General features: G+C 40.5%; 2 protein-coding genes across 2 annotated transcripts; both read left to right on the plus strand.

The window, feature by feature from the left end:
- The first annotated feature begins 547 nt into the window (after window positions 1-547).
- On the plus strand, window positions 548-2,775 carry LOC105054228 (scarecrow-like protein 8). The gene has a single exon (XM_010935698.4). It carries the CDS (start codon window positions 753-755, stop codon window positions 2,622-2,624), a length of 1,872 nt encoding a protein of 623 aa, XP_010934000.1. The 5' UTR covers window positions 548-752; the 3' UTR covers window positions 2,625-2,775.
- A 13,223-nt stretch (window positions 2,776-15,998) lies between these two features.
- Window positions 15,999-20,617, plus strand: LOC105054227 (phragmoplastin interacting protein 1). Its single transcript, XM_010935697.4, has 3 exons — window positions 15,999-16,371; window positions 19,863-19,909; window positions 19,996-20,617. The coding sequence occupies exons 1-3, from the start codon at window positions 16,057-16,059 to the stop codon at window positions 20,333-20,335; spliced, it is 702 nt and encodes a 233-aa protein (XP_010933999.2). The 5' UTR covers window positions 15,999-16,056; the 3' UTR covers window positions 20,336-20,617.
- Window positions 20,618-22,541: the final 1,924 nt, after the last annotated feature.

Genomic DNA, 22,541 nt, shown 5'->3' on the forward strand with positions numbered 1-22,541 from the left:
CCGTAGCTTGCCAGCCCCTTCCATAAACTCCCGGTTATCCCTTTTTTTTTTTCTCTCTCTTTAAAGAAAAATTCTCTCCATGTGACTAGATCACCCCTTTCCTACATTGTTATTAGCCGGAGAAACCACGGTGGGGATGACTTGGAACGTGGAATCTTGGGAGGGCAGAATGGTCAGATAGAAGCCACGGTGAGGTTGCTTAGAATATGGAATCTTAGGCGGGTAAATTGGTCAGAAGGAGAGGGGCTTTTATAAAAGGGCGGTGGGGGCTACGAAAAGGAGGTTTAGGCGGAGAGCAATTGGATTTGAGTGGCCGTGGCCTCGCCAACGTCGCCAGATTTTCCAAATTTTGAAATCAGCGGAAACGGGACGGAAGAAAAATGGCCCCCCACCGAAGCGTGGCGGTGTGCGGGTCCCGTCACCGGCCACTCCCGGTTTTCCAGAGGAGATGGAAGGGCGCGACCCGTCTCATCTCTTCCCTCACCCATTCCCCCGCCTTATTATATGCATTTATTATTATAATAATGAGCGTATCAAGAGAGGAGAGAGGGGCGGATGGGAAGGGAGAGGAAAATAGATATAAAATGGGCAGAAAGGGGAGGCTTTTTTATTTGAGTTCGGCGGATGGGATGGCAGAAAGAAAGCTGCCGCGAGAGATGAGCAGCAGCAGCAGCAGCAGAGAGGGCTCTTAGATTCGGGTTTCGGTGGTTCTGATCATCGATCGTCTTTTGTTCCGTAATCTTGGCGAAGCCATGGCGTCTGGGTTCCAGGGGCGCGATCTCCGCGGTGGGTTCGGGTTCGGGGCTGGATCCGCGATCCAGATGCCGCCGTTCACGAACCGATCGGAGCCCGCCGGTGGCGAAGGAGGAGCCGCGGCGGCCGGAGGTGTACTGAAGCGGTCGCTCAACGAGATGGAGTGGCAGCAGAGGTTGCAGTATCAGCACGCTCTTTTTCTCCGATCGGTGAGGCAGAGGACCCATCTTGCCTCTCCCATCTCCCCTCTCTCTATGGTCGATCTCTCGTCGTCGTCGGCGTCTTTTTTCCCCCCGGATCTCTCCACTCTCACCCCATCTTCTTCTTCTTCTTCTTCCGCTCTGTCTGGCTCTTGTATTTCTTCTGGTTTGGGCGGACATGTGAGAAGGCAGCAGCAAAACCCGAACCCGCCGGATTTCTCCTTCTCGGCGGCGGCTGCGCCGTCTTGCGTGACCGAGTCGGAGAACAAGTCCACCACGATGCGGAACCGGCTGCTCGAGTTGGAGAGGCGGCTCCTTGACGACGAGGACGAGGACGAGGTCAGCGCGTCGGGTTGCTCGGCGGTGACCACCAGCGAGTGGAGCCAGACGATGCAACAGCTCATCTCCCCGCCACCGCCGGCCGCGTCGGCAGCCCAGAACCCGCTCTCCCCTTCGCCGACCACCTCCTCCTCCTCCACTGCATCCTCCTCCGCCTCCTGCTCCCCTCCCTTGGCCACGCCCTCGCGGCAGATGCTCTCCGACACCGTGGCGGCGATCGTGGACAGGAATCTGGAGGCCGCGGCGGCGAATCTCTCTGTGCTGAAGCGGGCAGCGAACCCCCACGGCGATCCCGAACAGCGGCTCACGGCGATGATGGTGGCGGCGCTGTACTCGCGGATAGAGCAGCCGCCGTCGTCCGGGGCGCTTCGTCATCCGTTTGCTGAGCTCTGCAGCGCCAAGCACCTGGCGGCCACCCAGATGCTCTACGATCTCTCCCCCTGCTTCAAGCACGCCCTCTTCGCCGCCAATCTCGCCATCCTCGAGGCCACGAGGGATTACTCCAGGATCCACATCCTCGACTTCGACCTTGGGCAGGGGAGACAGTACGTCTCCCTCATCCACGCCCTCGCCGAGCGCCACCGCCACCATCCCTCCGCCAGGCCCCCCTTCATCAAGATCACCGCCGTCGCCGACCCGGCCTCGCCATTTAACTTCTTCAACAACGGCAGCGGCGGGCTGAGGATGGTCGGCGACCTGCTGGCAAAGCTGGCACAGCGGTCCGGGGTGGGGCTGCGGTTCAACATCGTGTGCCGGCGGGTGGCGGAGCTGAATGAGGCGGCGCTGGGGTGCGAGCCCGGGGAGGCCCTGGCGGTGAACCTGGCGTTCGTGCTGTCACGGGTGGCGGACGAGAGCGTCACCCCGGCGAACCCCCGCGACGAGCTCCTCCGTCGGGTGAAGTCCTTGGGGCCGCGGGTGGTGGTGCTGGTGGAGCAGGACATGAACGGCAACACGGCGCCATTCGCGGCGCGGTTCGCGGAGGCGTGCGGGCACTACGGGGCGCTGTTGGAGTCGCTGGAGGCGTCGGTTGGGCGGGAGAGCGGGGAGCGGGCGCTGGTGGAGGCGTGCCTCGCCCGGAAGGCGGCCAACTCGGTGGCCCGGGAGGGCGCGGACCGGGTCGAGCGCTGCGAGGTCTCTGGCAAGTGGCGGGCACGCATGGGGATGGCCGGCTTCCGGTCCGTGCCACTCGGCCCGTCCGTGGCCGAGCCGGTCAAGGCCAGGCTCGCCGCCTCGCTCCGGTCCAAACCCGGGTTCACGGTGAAGGAGGAGGCCGGCGGACTCTGCTTCTGCTGGTCGGGCCGAGTCCTCACGGTCGCTTCCGCGTGGCGTTAGGCTGAGGTTGTCATCATTATTAAATATTATTATCATTGTTGTTATTATTATTATGATTGTTGTTGTTGTTGTTGTTGTTGTGGTTATCACCAACTTCTCTTTCCTTTCTAATTTTGCTGATTAATGATAATAATAGTACTAATTCATATAACATTAATGCGGACACTGTTATTTAACATTGTTATTTAAGCATCTATTCTATTTCTGCATGGCCATGATTCGAGTCATTATTGTAATATTATTGTCACAAGATTGTTGTGCATTGTTTTCGTTGGGGACATAAGTGGGGCGTTTTAAGAGGGTGGGGAAGTTGCTTCGCTTTGGGGGAATAAAGAAATGGGGTTGCATTCGTGTGCACGAAAGGGCCGGGTGTCCAGGGGTCGGACGGAAACCTTTGATGATGTTGTGTGTTAGAAGCCAACGCAGAATCCGCGTGGGTGGGCTAACCTGGTTTTCAACATCTCATGGCTGGTATTTGCCCGTAGACAGCTGGGCCTCATAATCTTAGTTGCTTTGTTGGCAGTGAGGATGATGTCCCGCGTAAGGATATATATATATATATATAGTTTCTTGATTTTTATGAGGGGCCAAGTGGTACAATTTGGCTTGCACGATTAAGAGTTTATTGAAGGATTTGTCAAAGTGGAGACTGTAATTGGCGGTGCGTGTCTCATCTGAGGTCTGAACTCGTGTTCTTGGACTGGTTTTTGATTTCATGAAACAAGAGAATGATGCTTCGAGTTAGGCTATATACTAATGGACGTGAAATAAGGGAAATGCTTCCTCTTTCAAACACGTGGGCTGCCTGGCTAACTTTCATCTAGTGATGGGGCCTTCCCAGCTAGTAATGGGCGTGAGAAGGGATGTTCATGTAGGCGACTTCATGTGGTTTTGATGCTAAAAGTCATCAACTGCAATACAAAATTTTAGTATTGTAAAGATGATGCTAGAACCATGACATGGTCGAATGCTTGAGAAATCTCGCACCATGCTTTGGCCTCTCCATTGGATTGTAAGCGACCTTCCATAAGCAGCTTATTAATGACACGAAGACTACCGTTCATGGGTTTGGTACCACCTGTTGTTGGAAGCTATACTCCATAGAATGGACCATTCTTTGATACCAAACTACTTTATTAGGTGGACAGGGCAGGCTAGGGAATCCCCAGCCTCATACTAGGAGTGCATAGGTTATGATTCCGAAAGGGATACACTAGAAAACAAATATAACTACATAAATTTCGCATCAATATTTTATTCGAAAAAAAATACACATCAAAGTCTGATTGGAAGAGCTTTAACAAACTTCAGCCTTGGGCATCTACCCGTTTTGGTCAAAGAATTCGTGCTAGTTTATGTTTCCTATGACAACTTCAATTTAAGCTAAATCAACATAAATAAAAAAATTATTTACGTGATACTCTTCATGTAATAAGATTACAAGACTCTTAATTTGTCCTACACCAGAGTTACCTGATAAGCAGATTTGAATTCTTTGAAAAAGGGTCTATTAGGATTCATGTTCATTTTATTATTTTTATTAGTAACATATATAGTTTGGGTTTCCAGACCCAATATGTAACCTCTGTTTTATCCTACTTGTTTAATTACCTCTCTAGTAGCATCTCTGTGTCCCCTATTAAAACATGTAGGACAGGTGTTCCCAGGCCCATTTTTACAAAGGACTGTTGTTTACGACTCCAGAGGACCGGATGTGATGACACGAGGGCCCTTATTGTACAAGTGAAGACTGGAACAATATAAAAATCTAAAAAGTTTGCAAAGTCCTGCCTAGCTTCACACCTTCTCCCCCAGTTTGGTCCCAGTTGTCCTGCGTCTTACCTTACACGTGGCTAGCAAATGGGAGAGAAAGGGCAAGAAAGGCTGAATCTAATCCGTCCATTCATCTTCTGACCTCCTCCCTTTTGGCCCATTCACCAAACGTAAAAGATTTTGAGATTTGAACATAATTAATGGAGCAGACATCATGAAATATGTTTGAACCTCAAAATTTGTGATGCGCGGCAAGGGGGTTTAAAGTGAAAACTTGGTTTTAAGGTTGCAGTGGATCTAAACTGCACACCTTTAAATGAGAAGCTAACCTAACTGGTTAAACCAGCCCATGACATTATCCTCTATGAACTCTGGTTATTCCCTTCTATCTCTATCCCAAGTAGTGAGGTAGGAGAGAACTATTGATTAATACCAACGAAATTATGTAAAATTGTTCAAAGGGTTGTGGATAGAAGCTTCGCCACAATTGGAATGCTTGCTGCTTGGGCTCTAAAAATAGGGAGTGAATGTAAAGAAGCCAAAATTTTTAGGGCTTGTTGGTTAAGATATGTCAAATTAAACATAATTTGAATGATTTTTAAAAATTATTTATTTAAAAAAATATTAGTGAAAGAAAATAAATTTTACCATATTAGATTAGTGGAAAAATTATATTGAAAAACTGTATCAGAGAAAGATTTTTATATTTGACTGAAGGTAATCTTATATGCAATTATAATCTTATATTCCAACAATGTCCTTAAGTAAATAATTAAATAATGATATTTTTTAATTCAATTTATTTATTGGTCATTTATAGCTTACTTATATGAAAAGTTGTTAATATGAACTATTTTGAATATTGAAATATATTTATATGAATTAATAAATATTTTTAATTAATTATATATACATTAAAAATATATTTTATTATAAATAAATTTTATTTTATTTTTTTATTATTAAAATATTTAAACATGACCACACCATTAATTGATCAACTGAGAAAAATATCAAATCATTAGTTGTGGAATTGACAATATTAAAAGTGGGGCATTTGTGGGTTTTAACGAAAAAATGGGGACAATTCTATCAAGCAACGATAATTTCATATTACCTCAGTCCAACATGAAGGGTGGCATTTTCTTTCTCTTCTTTCTCGATAAAATAAATATATGATCTACAATTTATATTATCATATCTTATCCTTTTTCTATACCAAACAAAATATTCTGACATAGGATTTATTTTCATGCCAGATTATCTCCAACCAACCGAACTCTTAGGGTTCGGTTGCTTGCAATTAAACATCTGACCTTAGTTCTCTATTGCAATAGTCCATTTCAGTTATTGTTGAAATTAGGTCAAAGTCAGCTCTGGACATAGCCCATGAATGGGACAAACAACCCAAATTGACTTCGATCCAAAGGGAGCTGAGATCACTTTGGTCAAGTAGTACTCTCACTAAGCCCATCAATCACACTGTCCTTGAATCAGGCTGAACTCCATGAGTTGCTACGAATATAATGAAGGCCATCTAAGCCGTGGGAAGCATGAGGCCGGTTCCATGCAGTCCACAAGGCCTGATCAGTGGAGCTATATATATATATATGAGACATGGCTTGGACCCCTCAGTCTGTCCAAAGGAAAATGCCACATGAGAAATATTCTGTGCACCGCATACGGTGCAATAAAATTGGTGTGAATATGCATCATCCCATTGGACTACGTAGCTTCCACTTTCCAATACTCATTAAATACCTGCAGTTTATTTTTTGTTTGAAATTTTGAATGATAAAAATATTCTTCTGTTTTGAAAAAATTATGACATCCATGACCTGACATCCTGAAGACATATTATGACTTTTTAAAAATTGATATATTTAATTCATGTTAGAAAATGTAGCTATATGTCCAACAAAAAGAAGCGGTATATTGTTATTACACCGCATGCAGTTCACAAAGAATTACTCATGCCACATATAACCTATCCACTACATTAAAGGGATTTGAAAACAAATTTGTGGACACAAACGCAATGAAGCCTTAAGAGTGCCTTTATTCTTGTCCTGACTTGGATGGGAAAGAAAAGTGGGTAGAGGTGGGTATCGACACTTGGAACGACAACATTTGGCCCTTCAAAAGTTTTCTTGTTAGTGAGCCCTTCAAACCTCGCACGCTCTAAATAGTTCTATATCCACTTCTCGCTTTCTGTGGACTGATTGCGGATTTGATTGTTTAATTTGGACCTTGTTTTAAAGGGATCTACTAGGAAATTTCATGCCAAAATGCTTTTCTAAATGCTATAGTGTGACTCAAGAAGTCACTTGGTGCGTTCGTATTCTCCTTGCTGCCTTGGAACTGGCACGGTTAGACGTGCCACATAGGGAGGCAAAGTGAGTGGTGAGTGACTTTTTTGGGTGATTGGTGGCACTGCTCAGTACCAAGCCAAATGAACTCGGATCTGTGGGTTGACACCTCTCTCCTAATGCAGTTTGCGTAACTTGGTGCTCTTACTTTTGGTTGGTGGATTACGTTCATTTTATTACCTATAAGAGAGACGAAGACAAGGAAAAAAAAATTGGGTTAGGAATTGGCTCTCACCATTGCAACCATATAATAACGTCATGGACAGATGTAACTTGTAAGATGGTTTGTATATTGAAATTATGTTGCTTTAGAAGAGAATTGTTTAGTCTCAAATCAGCCTCTTGGTCCATGCTCACCCCTACTTTCCCATGTCACTAGTATGGTGTACATATGCATGGTATCATTGCAAGGCTCATTGTTGACCAGCACAAATGCATTTCATCTTATTTTTTTGTAGCAAAATCCATATTTCTTCTCCTGATCTAGACCAAACACCAACCTAATTATAAAGAATTGCATGTGGTATGCATGGTTGAACTGGTGAAAATTAAAGATAGCTTTTCTGTCGCTGATATAAGCACCATTCAATTCTGAAACCTATGTTATGGTCACCTACTCTGAAATCACCATACATGGTTTCTTAAATGTTAGCCCCTTATGTTGTACTATTAAAGCTTTATTTTGAGAACATTGACTTAAGGGGATTCAGATTGGTCTGAGGATATTAGCAACTTGGTTTAGTTAACTCCTGTTACAGAAGTTAAATAAAACATATCAATAATGATGAAAGGTGATGAAGTCAAAGGAACAAAAAATTAAGTTAAAACTCCTCTTACAGAAAAATGTATTCTTCTTGTTTTGTTTTAGGGGAAAAAAGAGAATTTTGAGGTATTAATAGAAAATCATGAGTTAGATCATTGATGTCTTGAAACTTCTTTAATCTGATTTATTGTGGTTAAGTATCACTATTAACTAGTATGAACTTAATGTGCACGGTTCCCCTATTCTTTCATATAAATTTAGTCTAATTTTTGAAAAATGTCTACTTTCTTTTGATTAAAGCACATGCTATAGAAAGGCGGACGCTAGGAATTTGGACGCTCACTTTTATTCTAAGAAAAATATTAGATATATATAGACACATAAAATATATCCATGCATACATCCTGGTCAATGCATACACAGAAGATATTCTAATAGTCGTCATGAAGGCAATGGGACAATTCCTGATGCATGCAGGAAGATGGTGATCAAGTAAAACCCATTCGAGCTCTTTCATCTTTACTTGAGATAAGACTATCCAGCAAATCCTTCTTTTATGGAGGGCTTGGTATATGCCATTTTTACCTTGCATTAATTACTCCAAGACCATCACCCCTACTGCTTGATGTTCGAAGATATTGTACGGTGCTCCAATCGCCTAATCAGGCACACCTACAGGGTGGAGAATGGTATAGTTTGGGCACCTGTAGTTGAGATTCTCCATCATCTCCATGCATGATTTGATTATGTCAAATGCTTGTGGATGTATTTATACTAAGGTTTTTTAATGTAGCCGATTAAAAAAGGAGAAAAAAAAAAAAAAAAAAACCCTAATTGGAACTAGGGCAAGACGACCGAAACAACGGTCCTTCTAAGCCATGGTGGAAACTTATAAATGGCCAACTAAGGGCATGTAGAATGGTTCCACATGATTTGAAATTTACCATGCATGTGATGCTTTTTGCCAACCAAAATAGGAAACGAGAAGTGGCCTTCGTAGCCTTTTAGGTGGAGGAATCAAGGAGATCGAGTCAATAACCCATCGAATTGCCAAGAGGCGAGCGTTGTAGTCTCGCCCAACGTGGATTTGGTGACTGGTGACCGTGGGAAAATGTGCTCCACGAGTAAATACATTGCTTGACAAGTGCTTGTACAAAAGAGAGTATGAAACATGATGCCCGGCCATAGAAGAATATATAAAAAAAACCACACGGCGGGTGGATGGTCCCAACCGCTGGAGAATCTCTTGTTGTTGCTTGCCTAATTGTGCGAAAAGGCTCTTTGGGGTTCACATGAGGCGTACCTCCACCTTTTGTTTCCCCGATGGATGGCTGCGATCTAATCAAATGACAAGATATTTCGGATTATTTTGTTTTTGAACTTTTCCATTATAAATTTATGTCATGGATGATGCATGCCACGAATGTGTAGAAAAGATGGTAACATAAAATGCGCATGACTAATTCAAATGGAATAAGTCTTTCTATTGGTCATCTTGAACTAAAAAAGCCAATAAAATGTTCAAAACAATTTTGCTATTGAATTTTTTTTTTTAAAAAAAATTTGATGTTTACTGTTTGCATTGAAAGGATCAATTAGGATGGCTGGTTATGGAATAAATGATAATTATAGCAAGGTACATGGAAATATCAAAATGAGATACTTGCCACTCATAGCCGAGTCATGCAAGGGCAGTATAACAGAGTAACCAGAAAGAAACAAGAAGAAAGGGAAGTTATGAATTGAAACAACTAACTTAGGTATATCCAGAAAAAATGAAACAACTAGCTTAGAAAATATAAGAACTAAAGGAGACTATCAAGGGACTCTTTTGAGTTTCACTTCTAGATAAATTCAACACTCACCGAACCTCCTAGCCTCCTATATATATTTTTTTAACAAAATAGAACATTAGATTATATAATAGGTTTTGAAATATTCGTAATTTATTATTTAATTTTCTCAAGTGATGTGAATTCGTTCTTTTTGGCAGTTCAACAGAACAGATGTCTCTGGCAATCGAGTGACTTTAACCTCACTTTATGTTGTTGCAAGACTTTCACCCACTTTAATAAAAGGCATTTATATTTGCACCAATAGAAGCCACCCAAAAATCTAAACTAAAGCATTTGTCATCATAGCTAGGGAGAAGATTTTTGTTGCGACGGTGATATCACGTCAAACTTAACAATTTAATCAAAATTTAAAAATTGATGGATCAATGTGGGATATCAGGGATATCATCATGGGAATCAATAAAATACACAGTGGTTATGAGCCGAACAGCATAGCATTCATAACCAGTAAAAATTTCTTGAATGAAATCGGTGCCAAATTTATTGGAGATCAATAACAATAGTAAGATGGCTGAGGTTGGAACCAATCCATATGATTTCTGTTCTACCAAGATAGAATGGAGTGAACTCCATGGATGCACACTAAAGCATTTGTCATCCTGTTCTTTATAATTTTTCGTTTCAGTCAGTATCTTTTTTCTAAATTGAAGGTTCTCGGATATGTTCACCTTGTGCATTCGGTTGCATCCCTAGCACATTCTTCTGCACACAAATCTTGTACGTGAACTACCAAAGACCAGTGACTGATAGATGACAGTTCGACGAGGGATATCAGCACACCAAAGGAGACCCGCTCAAATATTTTGGATTTGGATTTGTTTGAAGTGCTTAAAATTATATTTATATATATATATATATATATATATATTGATCTAAACGGGAGGCAGACCCACCCAGATTTTCGATTAGTAGTAGGTTTAAATAACAAGAAAACTCAGATGCATGTACAGATGGCAATGGTTTGTGCTTTGTGCTAAAGCAAACCATTGGAAAGGAACAAAAATCATATCGGATGGCATTAAAGAAAAAATTATGGCGGAGAGAGGTGGCGAGCCACCGTCTGAGAGGAGTTCGGAGTCCGCTCTCGCAAGAGTCCGGATGGAGTCTTCCTTCAGTTGAAGTCGGGGACGAGGTCCGGCTCCTACAGGAGTCCGGACGGAGTCTTCCGCAGCTGGAGCTGGAGACGAGGTCTGGCTCCCGTAGGAGCTCGGACGAAGTCTACCTGCAATCAAAGTCAGAGGTGAAGTCCGGCTCCCTTAAGAGTCCAGATGAAATTTACTAGCAATCGGGGTCGAGGATGGAGCCCGACTCCCGTAGGAGTCCGGGCGAAGCCTTTCCGCAGTCGAGGTCGGGGACGAGATCCGGCTCCCATAGGAGTCCGGGCTGAATCTACCTGCAATCAAAGTCAGGGATGAAGTCCGGCTCCCTTAGGAGTCCAGACGAAGTTTACCAGCGATCGGGGTCGAGGACGGAGCCCGGCTCCCGTAGAAGTCCGGGCAAAATCTTTCCGCAGTCGAGGTCGAGGACGAGATCCGGCTCCCGTAGGAGTCCGGGCTGAGTCTACCTGCAATCAAAGTCAGGGATGAAGTCCAGCTCCCTTAGGAGTCCGGATGAAGTTTACCAGCAATCGGGGTCGAGGACGGAGCCCGGCTCCCGTAGGAGTCCAGACGAAGCCTTTCCGCAGTCGAGGTCGGGGACGAGATCCGGCTCCCATAGGAGCCCGGGCTGAATCTACCTGCAATCAAAGTCAGGGATGAAGTCCAGCTCCCTTAGGAGTCCGGACGAAGTTTACCGCAATCGGGGTCGAGGACAGAGCCCGGCTCCCGTAGGAGTCCGAGCGAAGCCTTTCCGCAGTCGAGGTCGGGGACGAGATCCGGCTCCCGTAGGAGTCCGAGCGGAGTCTTCCCGCAGCTGGAGTCGGAGACGAGATCTGGCTCCCGTAGGAGTCCGGTCGAAGTCCACCTGCAATCAAGGTCAGGGACGAAGTCCGGCTCCCGTAGGGGTCCGGACGGAGTTTACCTGTAAGTGAAGTCGCGGGCGGAGTTCGGCTCCCGTAGGAGTCCGAGTGAAGCCTTCCAGCAGTTGAGGTTGGGGACAAAGTTCGGCTCCCGTAGGAGTCCGGACGAAGCCTGCCTGCAGCTGGAGTCGGAGACGAGATCTGGCTCCCGTAGGAGTCCGATCGAAGTCCACCTGCAATCAAGGTCAGGGACGAAGTCCGGCTCTCGTAGGAGTCCGGACGGAGTTTACCTGTAAGTGAAGTTGCGGGCGGAGCTCAGCTCCCGTAGGAGTCCGGGTGAAGCCTTCCAGCAGTTGAGGTTGGGGACGAAGTTCGGCTCCCGTAGGAGTCCGGACGAAGCCTGCCTGCAGCTGGAGTCGGAGACGAGATCTGGCTCCCGTAGGAGTCCGGTCGAAGTCCACCTACAATCAAGGTCAGGGACGAAGTCCGGCTCCTGTAGGAGTTCGGACGGAGTTTACCTGTAAGTGAAGTTACGGGCGGAGCTCGGCTCCCGTAGGAGTCCGGGTGAAGCCTTCCAGCAGTTGAGGTTGGGGACGAAGTTCGGCTCCCGTAGGAATCCGGACGGAATCTTCCCGTAGCTGGAGTCGGAGACGAGGTCTGGCTCTCGTAGGAGTCCGGACGTCGCGAAGAATCCGGTCGGTGCTGGCGGGGTCCTGTTCGTCGACAAAACTTAGGAGTGTGGCGGAGGCTCGGCCGTCTGGGAGGTTTGAAGAGACGTTGCCGGAGATCGAAAGTCAGTTGGATCTTTGGAGGGTCACTTCCATCATGAATTTTGGCTGGAGGTATTTTATACCCAACAGAGTGAACTCCATGAATGCACACTAAAGCATTTGTCATCCTGTTCTTTATAATTTTTCGTTTCGGTCGGTATCTTTTTTTCTAAATTGAAGGTTCTCGGACATGTTCGCCTTGTGCATTCGGTTGCATCCCTAGCACATTCTTCTGCACACAAATCTTGTACGTGAACTACCAAAGACCAGTGACTGATAGATGACAGTTCGACGAGGGATATCAGCACACCAAAGGAGACCCGCTCAAATATTTTGGATTTGGATTTGTTTGAAGTGCTTAAAATTATATATATATATATATATATATATTGATCTAAAAGGGAGGCAGACCCACCCAGATTTTCGATTAGTAGTAGGTTTAAATAACAAGAAAACTCAGATGCATGTACAGATGGCAATGGTTTGTGCTTTGTGCTAAAGCAAACCATTGGAAAGGAACAAAAATCATATCGGATGGGCATTAAAGGAAAAATTATGGGATGAGCTTCAGAGTTTGATACATTTTTCTTAATACAAATCTTAATGAATAAATCTAAAAGTCAAAAACTTTTTTATTAATAGAGTTGTCAATTTCATGATTAAAAAAAAATCTTTTTTTTCTTTATTTTTAGTATATATTTTTTACAGATACATATTACATGATCATATGATACATACTAAAATTAATTATCAAGTAAGTTAATATATACATCCAAATAAATCAATACATAATTTTTAAAATATAAAATTTATCAATACACATTATATAGCTATATAATACATATTTAGTAAATTAGTCTTTTGGCAATCCAATATACACATTCAAAAAAATCTAGTTTTTGGAGCATTATGTTCACCACTATATGCTACATAGTTTGATGATATGCACTCATTAACTTTTTGATGCATACTGTAAGCTTATTTAATATATATCCAAAAATGAGCCAATATATACTATAAGCTTATTTGAAGATGTGTATTGGATTGCTAAATGACTAATTTACTAAGTGTATATCATCTGGTCATGTACTATATATTGATAAATTTCATGCTACAAAAATTATGTATTAATTTATCTGAAGGTGTGTATTGATTTGCTTGATGAATAATTTGCTTGATGTGCATTATTTGGTCATATAGTATATCTCGATAAAAGGTATATTATAAAAATGAAGAAAAAAAGAATATTATATTTTTTTTATTTTGAATTACAAGACTAACGACTCTATTAATAGGAGGAGTCCTTGACTTTTAAATTTTTTTTTTTAAGACTAGTATTAAAGGAAATGTGGCAAAATTGAAAATCTATTCCATAATTTTTTTCTCTAGTGCTCGCCCATATGATTTTTGTTCATTGGGAAGAGTAAGTAGACATATGGGGGGGGTGTGATCACTACTACTTTATATGAGGCCAGATAACCCCATAGTTTTGTAAGTTATGTACAGTTAGATAAAATAGTTTCAGATTTACATGAGGCCAGATAACCCCATGGTTTTCTAAGTTATGTACAGTTGGACAAAAGATCAGTATGGAGAGCTATATGGCTGGATGCATCCATGTTGGTCTTCTATTTTCTTGCCTAGTCGAAGTGTCATATGATTTGTTCCTTCGGCTGTCTTAAATTTTTCGGATTTATAGCATTCCAAGTTCCCATCTCAGTGATGCAGAGGTTCAACAGTTCACATAATCCCATAGTTTTCTAAGTTATGTAAAGTTGGACAGAAGAGTTCAGATCCACATGAGGCCAGATAACCCCATGGTTTTCTTAGTTATGTACAGTGGACAAAAGAGTTTAGAGAACTATGTGGCTGATGCATCCATGTTGGTCTTCTATTGCCTTGCCCAGTCGAGGTGCCATATGATTTTTTCCTTTGGCTAATCTCAATTTTTTCCGATTTATAGCATTCCAAGTTTCCATCTTAGTAATGCAGAGGTTCAACAGTTTAGACAGAGTATTTGCCTCAGAATAGAATCTGCCATGGTTACATTCTTTCCATAGTTTCCAGTATCTACACGGTCCCAAGATTGCTTCGCTATTTGTTATGGTAGATTCTTCCTCCATATTGTTTATAGATGCTCTATTGATACTGACATTTGTGGTATATATGCCAAGCGTCATGGTTATTCGTTGCCATATTTACTTTGAATATGAGCATGTGAGGAAGAGGTGATCGCTGGTCTCTTCCTGTGAATTACAAAGAGAATATAGAATGGAGACCTGCATGTTAAAATAATTCCTCTGAATTATTTTAACACTGAACGAGTTAAAATAAGTTTTGCTAATCTAGATAGTAAACCTGTAGACACCTGATAATTATTTTAACACTGAACGAGTTAAGATAAGTTTTGCTAATCTAGATAGTAAACCTGTAGACACCTGATTAGTTTATCGTGCGTCAAATTGCACATGGTTTGGTACAAGTTGTATATATCTAATCAACATGGAGCCTCATTCAGGTATTTGTAGTTAGGCTAACCCAACTCACTTTGTATCCTCAGGTACGAAGCCACTAAGGATAGGATCATTTTAACACTTATGGGCCTGTTTGAATAGTTGGGTCCAAAATCTTATAAAAATTTTAGATTTAAATCAAGACAATTAATTAAGTTGGACTGGGTTAGCTCAACTCAATCAACTATTGGAGTGGCCGATCTGAATCCTATAGAGAGAAAAAAGATCTCAACGTATCTTTTTTTCTCCTTATGTGATTCAGACTGACCCACTACAATAATTTTATGTGTAAGAGTAATTCTTTGTACACCGCATCCAGTATGGAAAAAATGCACCATCCCATCTGATTGGGCTATGTAGTCATCATTTTTCAACTGTATTTAATGCCTGCAGATTCGCTTTTTTATTTAAAATTTTGAAAGACGAAAATATCTCACTTCTTCTGAAAAAATTATGACATTCCATAGTCATATTATGACATCCTACAGTCAAAATTATGATTTCCTGTATACAGGATATCATAAAAAAAAGAGGTGTATTTTTGTCATTTAAAAAATTCATAAATTTTCAATGATAAAAATGATATTCTGTCTTTATGATTTCTGAAGAAAAATTATGATATCATGTGTGCAGGAAGTCATAATTTGACCATATAAGTCATAATTTTTTCAGAAGATAAGAGGCACTTTTGTTATTCAAAATTTCAAATGAAAAAGTAGAATTGCTGGTATTAAATATGCTATTAAATATGTATGAAAAGCGGTGGCTCCGTGTTCTAATGTGGTTGGATGGTGCGCTCCATGTCAATTTTTGTGCAACATAAGCGGTGCACAAAAACTTTCTCATGAGTGTAATCTAGTAAGACTTTCTCATGAGTGTAATCCAGTTGGACTTGGTTGGTTGTTTTGGTCTAACCCATAATTTCATGAGATTTCGGACTTAGACATCCAAATAGGCTTTCAATAAAATCTGCTAAATTAGCAGATTATATGAAAGCATTGAGGTGATTCAGAGTAGGAGGTCAAGGACTTCATCTGTTGTAGGAAGAGCAGAAATTGCCCGGTGATTGTGAGAGAGCACCATATACACTTGCAAACATAAGAGCCTTAACTTCTTAATAAATAGGCCGACCTTGGGCTTGGAGGTTAAAATCTGATCCCAGCCCATCTGGCCCAATTATTTTAATTATTTTATTATTTATTTATATTTGAATATTTGTAGATTTAATTGATATATAAATTTAATAAGATAATAGATATTGTAGATTATAAGTGATATTTAATTATTTAATTATTTATATTAACCGGATCTTTCAATTCTCTCGTTAGGAAATCCAACGGCGGGGATTCCGCCCTCGTTGCCGTATCAGAAGACTCGGGTTCCTTTTGCCAGACGAACCAGCGACTCCGCCGAGCTGGTAAAGAGGCGGCGATGGCGTACGAAGGCGAAGAAGGAAAGAACCGAAAGAAGAAGAAGAAAGCTAAGAAAGATAAATGGGGCCAGCCCGTGCCGGCGGCCGCGGAAGAGGCCGAGGAACCGGTAGAAGCGCCGCGGCAAGAAGAGGGCCCTCTTAGCGGCGGGGATTCGTATGAGCCCAACAAGGTTGTGGTGAGCGGGATGCCCTACTCCACCACTGAACAGCAAATCCGGGACCTCTTCAGTGACATCGGCCCCATCCAACACCTCCAGCTCTCGCGATTCCCGGACTCCGGCAACTTCCGCGGCCTCGCCTTCCTCACCTTCCAGGTCCAACTGCCCTTTTCTTCCCCCTGTTCTCTCTAAATATAGAAGCATGGCAGTAAAATATTTTGTTGAATTTTTGGGGCAAACAATAAACTATTAAGTTGCCTTGGTTTAGGAACTAAACCAATCAAACAAAAAAAAAAAAAAAACACGAAGAGAAAGAAAAGAAGTTAGAAAGTAACTTTTGTAGTAAATTTCCACTATAAATAGGAGCATAAACGTTTAAAGACTTTTTTTTAATAAGTTTTTCAATATGAAAATCTCTGGCAAAATGGGAGTGAATAACTAGCACGACATGTATGTAGCATTGAACATATATGATTGATATTGGTGAATAACTAGCAGCTTCTAAACTTGTCTTTGAGGGGAAGATATGAATATGAATCATGCCCAGCTACTCTTCCTGGATAGAATGGGGGTTGCGTAAATTCTAATATTGATGTTGAATAACTTCCAAGAGGTGGACAGTTATGTGAGTCTAAGAAAGTGAGTTACAAAATAATGTGCTCATGAAACTGATAAAGTACGTAATGAAGCAAATGGTCATGCCGAAAGGAAACAGATGATGGGTTGCAACTATTAGTGTCTGAGATCGATTGGTGTTTTTCTGATTGTCTGCTGCCCAAGTTACCCAAGCATTTTAGTTCTTAGATTCATATTTAAGATTTGTGCCAGCACCGTCAAAGTTCATGAAGTATATATCTTATAACATCGAAATTTGAGTGTGCAAGATAAATTCCATGAGTTATTGCTATCTTTCTGACATAGAATTAGTCCAAGGTAAGGTATCATATAACAAACTCCATATGAGGAATGCATAGTCTTCTAGTATTGAGATATTCTTCTAATTTAACATAAGCTTGATGTTTCTGAATGGAACTGGTATATCTTTATGAGAAAAAGGTCGTCCACTATCTTGAACCTCAGAAGACAAAATATGTACTTAATTTTGTGGCCAAGTTAAGGAGAGTTGGCAAGTAGCCTTATCTTTCTATATAGAATTCCAAATTTTATGTCCTTTCATATTAGACCAAACCTACTGCAAGGTTGTTTGTTTTTGGTACAAATTTGATTTTTGTTTGTAACTTAGGGAATTAGCTAACTACAACCTGTTTCAAAAAATCTCTAATTTAAGATCTTGTTCTGAGACAAATAGCTTAACGACAATAAAGACAAATCTTTTCGATCAAAATTTTGATAGGTAAGCTAGAAGGCTTCACATATGGATTGAATAGCATTATTAAAATCCTGATATCAATCCACCCTTGATCGTGCATTGGTTTAGGCCAATAAATGGATGCGGGAGTTGCTACCTCATTCCCAAAAAAAAAAAAAAATCTTCCTATTGCAGGCCATTTGTTGTACATGAAGGTCTGCCCTCCAGTATGATCAGTAATATTAAATAACAAAATAAAACTGATAGAAAAATCTTAAAATTAACACAAACCAAATTTAGATGCAATATTATGTATGTGATAGAAAATAGAAACAATGCCTATAAATACTACAATTGACTTTCTCTGCATAAGAAAACATGCATTTTCTCTATTTTTCAACTTCTCGAGCCTTTTCAAAATGTTTACGTGTTGATAATGATTCATCAAAGTGTTATCCTCACATATTCATAACTAATTTATTGGGTTGATGTGGTAGATATTCTCAAGCCCCTTGGTAGTGCTTGGGCCTAGTTGGATTGTTGGACAACTTGGGGCTTGCTTGGATGGTTGGGCCCAAGATCCCATGGGATTTGTGGCCCAACCACCAAATATGTTGAATCATAAACTGGGCTAGGTCTATGTTTACAAGTATCCAAGACCACATTTTGAATGGGCTTGTCCGAATCCTATAGAGAGAAAAAAAATGACCTCAACTATAATCCATTCTTTTGATAGTTATAGTGGCCCAACCCATGAATCCCATGGGATTTTGGGCTCAACCATCCAAATAGGCCCTTAGGTGGTTTGGTCACCAAGGAATGAGAGAGAATAGGAAGGAGAGGAGCAAAAGACAAATAAGAAAAGGCAAAGGAAGAAGAGGATGAATAGAAAAAGCAAGAATGAATTATAGGTTTTGAAAATTTGAAATCAGAAAAATGACTGATAAGAAACTATGAAAGAAGGAAAAGAAAAAGCAAGAAAAGGAAGAAAAAATAATAGAATAGAAGTAAATGAGAAAGAAGAATAAAACATGATGAAGAAGATGACTTACTTGGAAAGGCTAGTGGACAAGCAATTTTAACTATCTTTTCTTCATTCATGCTATACTATGTGGTTACTTGTTCATTTCTACATATGTCATTGGCATTAGGGTTATTGCTTAAAACTATCAATTGCAAAGCATAGTGATTTAATATAACAACCAAATCAGTTATCATAAGGTAAAGTTATAAGAATAACTTAATTCATTGTCTGTTTATGTTGAATTATCTGATATCTGGAGTAAACAATAAGTGGTAATCTTAGACTGATTAAGTCTCTAAAGTTTGGACCTCCCTGAGCAAGATTTAAGATGGTATATTATCAAAGAGCAGCTTTCATATGGGCTCATGTGGTTTCTATGAGGTACATCTTTTCTCACTATGGGATTCAGGCCAGCCCACTTCAAAGGCCCTTGGGAATTTATGAAAACAAGTCTATTAGACTGATTTTTTCTAGTTGTGTGGGTCCAACCCATGAATCCCACGGGATATTGGGCTCAAACATCCAAACAGGCCCTTATGAACGTAAATATCCTCGTTTCTAGATCTCTACTCATATGTTGATTAAGGCTTGGATGGTTCAATAGCTTGTGTCTAGGCTTCCTGTATTTATCATAAATTTGATATTGAGGGGATAGGCCATTCCAGAAAAGTTGAAGAAGATACATGAGTGTTTTTTCTTCCTTCTTCTCGCATGCATTGAGGATTTGTAAATTGCTGTAGTTTTAGACATCATGATTGAAATCCTACTCATCAGTTTCTTAGATCTAATCTGAAAGTTGGATGAAGACCTCTTTGTAAATCAAGTGCCATCGTCGTGTTGAGCACTATTATACAGCTATTTAGGAAATGTTTCGCCATACGTGCTGACATTTTGCAATGAAGCAATTTAATTGGGACTTTGATCTGTAGAAAATAAACAAGTATGTTATGCAACTGTTCTTGTAATTATTTGAGTAAAATAAAACTTTGGATTATTGAAGGTTGATCCTCGTATTTTGGATTTTAATTGATGAGTTCTTGAATCCACATGTTAAAAATTTGTCTCGAGGTTTGAAGCATCTTTGATGCTAGCTACAAGTTCACGGTGAAAGCGCTGAGGATTGCTATTTTGTAGTTTAATTGTTTTAAACAAGACCAAACTGTAACCAGCCCAAACATCTTTTTGGAGATGACGGCATTTGTTATGATCAACAGGATTGAAGTTTGTTGGTCCAAGACTTATAATAAGAAAGCTTTAGTTATTGGATTTCTTAAAGTAGCTTTATCTGATCATGGTTCCATTATTTTATACCAGACGGAGGATATTGCAACAAATTCTCTTAAACTTGACGGAACCAAAATGTGAGCTTCTTCAACATACCCGCATCTCTATCTATTCTTACTTTTGTGGTTTATCTGTAACCTAGTCTTTTTCTTCTGATTTTCAGGGGAAATAGGTTTGTAAAGGTGGAACGATGCAGACTAGATTCCCAGAGAAAGAGGAAGCATGAATTTCTTAGTGAACCTGAGAAGGTTGATGGATGCCTCTCAGCATACATTGGCAATCTATCTTGGGATGTGACAGAAGATGACATCAGAGACTGCTTCAAAACATCAAACATTGCTTCTATAAGATTTGCCTTTGACAAGAGGACAGGGAAATCTCGGGGCTTTTGTCACATAGATTTTGAAGATGATGAATCACTGGAGAAAGCTATGAAAAAAAACCAGGTCGAAATGCATGGGAGGCCAATGAAAATAGCATATGCTGTCAGCAGTCGGAACTGAACCTGCAAAGTTGTTCACCAAAGGTCTTTCCTGTCCTGTTGAAAGCTGACAGATTTTTTAGCACAAAATGGTCAGATGATCCATTTCCTAGATTTGTACCGGCTACTGAAATTTTAGGAGCACAGTCTTGCGCTTGTGGATGCTAGACTCAGATTAGCTGTTGTGGATGTATTACACAGTTCCATGCCGAGAATTCTTTAATTTGCATATTTTTGTTTTATTAAATGAATATATTCCTTGGCAAATTTCTGCATTACAAAAAATCTACTTATTAGTTGATTTTGCAAGGGAAGTTTGGATTAGCACAGTGATAGACATTTCAGGATTCCTGGACAATTTTGCCTTTCAATTATAGTATGATGTGGATGATACACATTTAAATGAATGACTGGTATACAAGTAACAAAGATCCAATGAAATAATACACACAAAGATATATGTATGTGTGTGTTTGTGGGGGGATATGTATGTACGTATATGCATGTGTGCATGCATGTATATGTATATGTTTAGATTACTATCTGTCTTATACTTAAATTCAAGAGCAAAATTGTCATAGATCCCAAATTATGTTAAAAAAATAATTCCCAACTTCTATTTTGCAAAATCAACAATTTATTTATTTTTGCAGATTCACTATTCCTCATCTGAAAGTTACCAATCATAGAGCTGGAAAACTTCTATTCTTTTCTATGTTAATTTAGGTGTCTGGTGAATTTTGCTTCTCGACATCTATTAATTACACTTGACAACCGCAGTGGCCTACTGATTAGCTTACGGCTGTCCATTTCAAAAGTTCGCTTCTCATGGTTTGGCCATGGATAAGTAGAATGCCTGCTATGATCTCTAATCTTGCGGTTAAGCTGTTCCAACACCTTAATGGATACAATAGCTACTCAGCGTCATCTATTATGGACCTTTACATCCAACATTACTTTATTTGGCTTGTGCAAATTCCTCTAATCGATCTCCATCAATAGGCTCATCCATGCTAATCTGTCCACAATCAAGTCTCTCAATGCATTGTCCTAGTATATGATTATTTTTATTTGCAATTAGGCAATCAATTATAGACTAAATTCAGCTCACATGCATTAGAAGATTGTCATAGCTCGATTTAGGAGAATCTCTATGTTTCCACTGGACAATTGCGTGAGAGATCAGGGCAGCCATGAATAAAGATTATAATAATTAATGAAGCGTTCTCCAACTTAACTAAATAATGTAGTATAGTGTAATTTTTTAAATAAAATCGCAAATACTAATGTTGTTCTTCCACGCTAGCTCAGCTCCTAAAAATGTTGCTGCATGTAGTTTCAAGTAGTAAAAAGGAGGTCAAAGTATGATCCTTTTGGTTATTAATGACCAGAGAATATATGATTGTTTAGACCTTCACAACCAACTCCTCTCTATGTTCTAATCATAAATTCGAATATATTAGTGGTTTTATATAAATAATGACAAGTATATCCATAAACTATAATAAAGCACACCATTTGCATGAATGATATAACTATTTTATTCCTCAAAATGTATAGTGTTGAGATGTTTATTCAAGTAACGTGGCAGCTTGATGGCCACTTAATTGTACATGATAAAACAATGTATTGCCACTTGATGGTACAAAGTTATTAAAGATTAAAATAAATTAAGATTTGAAATTCCAAAGAACATGCTTAAAGAGGATATATGTTGAATCTAGCGATTTTAACTAATTTCAAACCTTTCAGCTAAAAACATCTACTTAAACCCCTTCACAATTGTTACCAAAAATAAAAACCCATCACAAAACAGTATTTGATCAGCAAGAGTAAACATGACTCATAGAATCTCATTTGTGTCCTTGGAGATCGCCAATGAAATTGGGACTTATAGTAGCTCTTTTTCCTGATTGAGTCATGGTAGGCTTAGTTATGCTTAACTCATATTACTAGAACCATATAGACATAAAACACCAAATCCTAACTCATTTCCTAGAATCTCGGCCATCTCCAAATCCTATTCCTTAAACAATTCCCAAGTTTTGATGCTATAATGCTCTAGACTTTCAAGTTACTTCACATCCAAATCCCTAATCTTAGCAAGTAAATCATAATCTAAGCCCCTAGCTCCAAATCACAGGAAGTTATCGATTAGAACTATTTCACTGTATGGACTTTGAACTATCCAATAAAAAATCATCGTATCATTCATTCTGGTTAAAAAA

The sequence above is a fragment of the Elaeis guineensis genome, chromosome 11 (genome assembly GCF_000442705.2).
Source record: "Elaeis guineensis isolate ETL-2024a chromosome 11, EG11, whole genome shotgun sequence".
NCBI lineage: Eukaryota > Viridiplantae > Streptophyta > Magnoliopsida > Arecales > Arecaceae > Elaeis > Elaeis guineensis.

Coding starts and splice junctions, on each gene's coding strand:
- LOC105054228 (XM_010935698.4), top strand. CDS start 753: ATGGCGTCTGGGTTCCAGGGGCGCGATCTCCGCGGTGGGTTCGGGTTC.
- LOC105054227 (XM_010935697.4), top strand. CDS start 16,057: ATGGCGTACGAAGGCGAAGAAGGAAAGAACCGAAAGAAGAAGAAGAAA. Junction 16,372..19,862: donor TCGCCTTCCTCACCTTCCAG/GTCCAACTGCCC, acceptor ATTTTATACCAG/ACGGAGGATATTGCAACAAA. Junction 19,910..19,995: donor AAACTTGACGGAACCAAAAT/GTGAGCTTCTTC, acceptor TCTGATTTTCAG/GGGAAATAGGTTTGTAAAGG.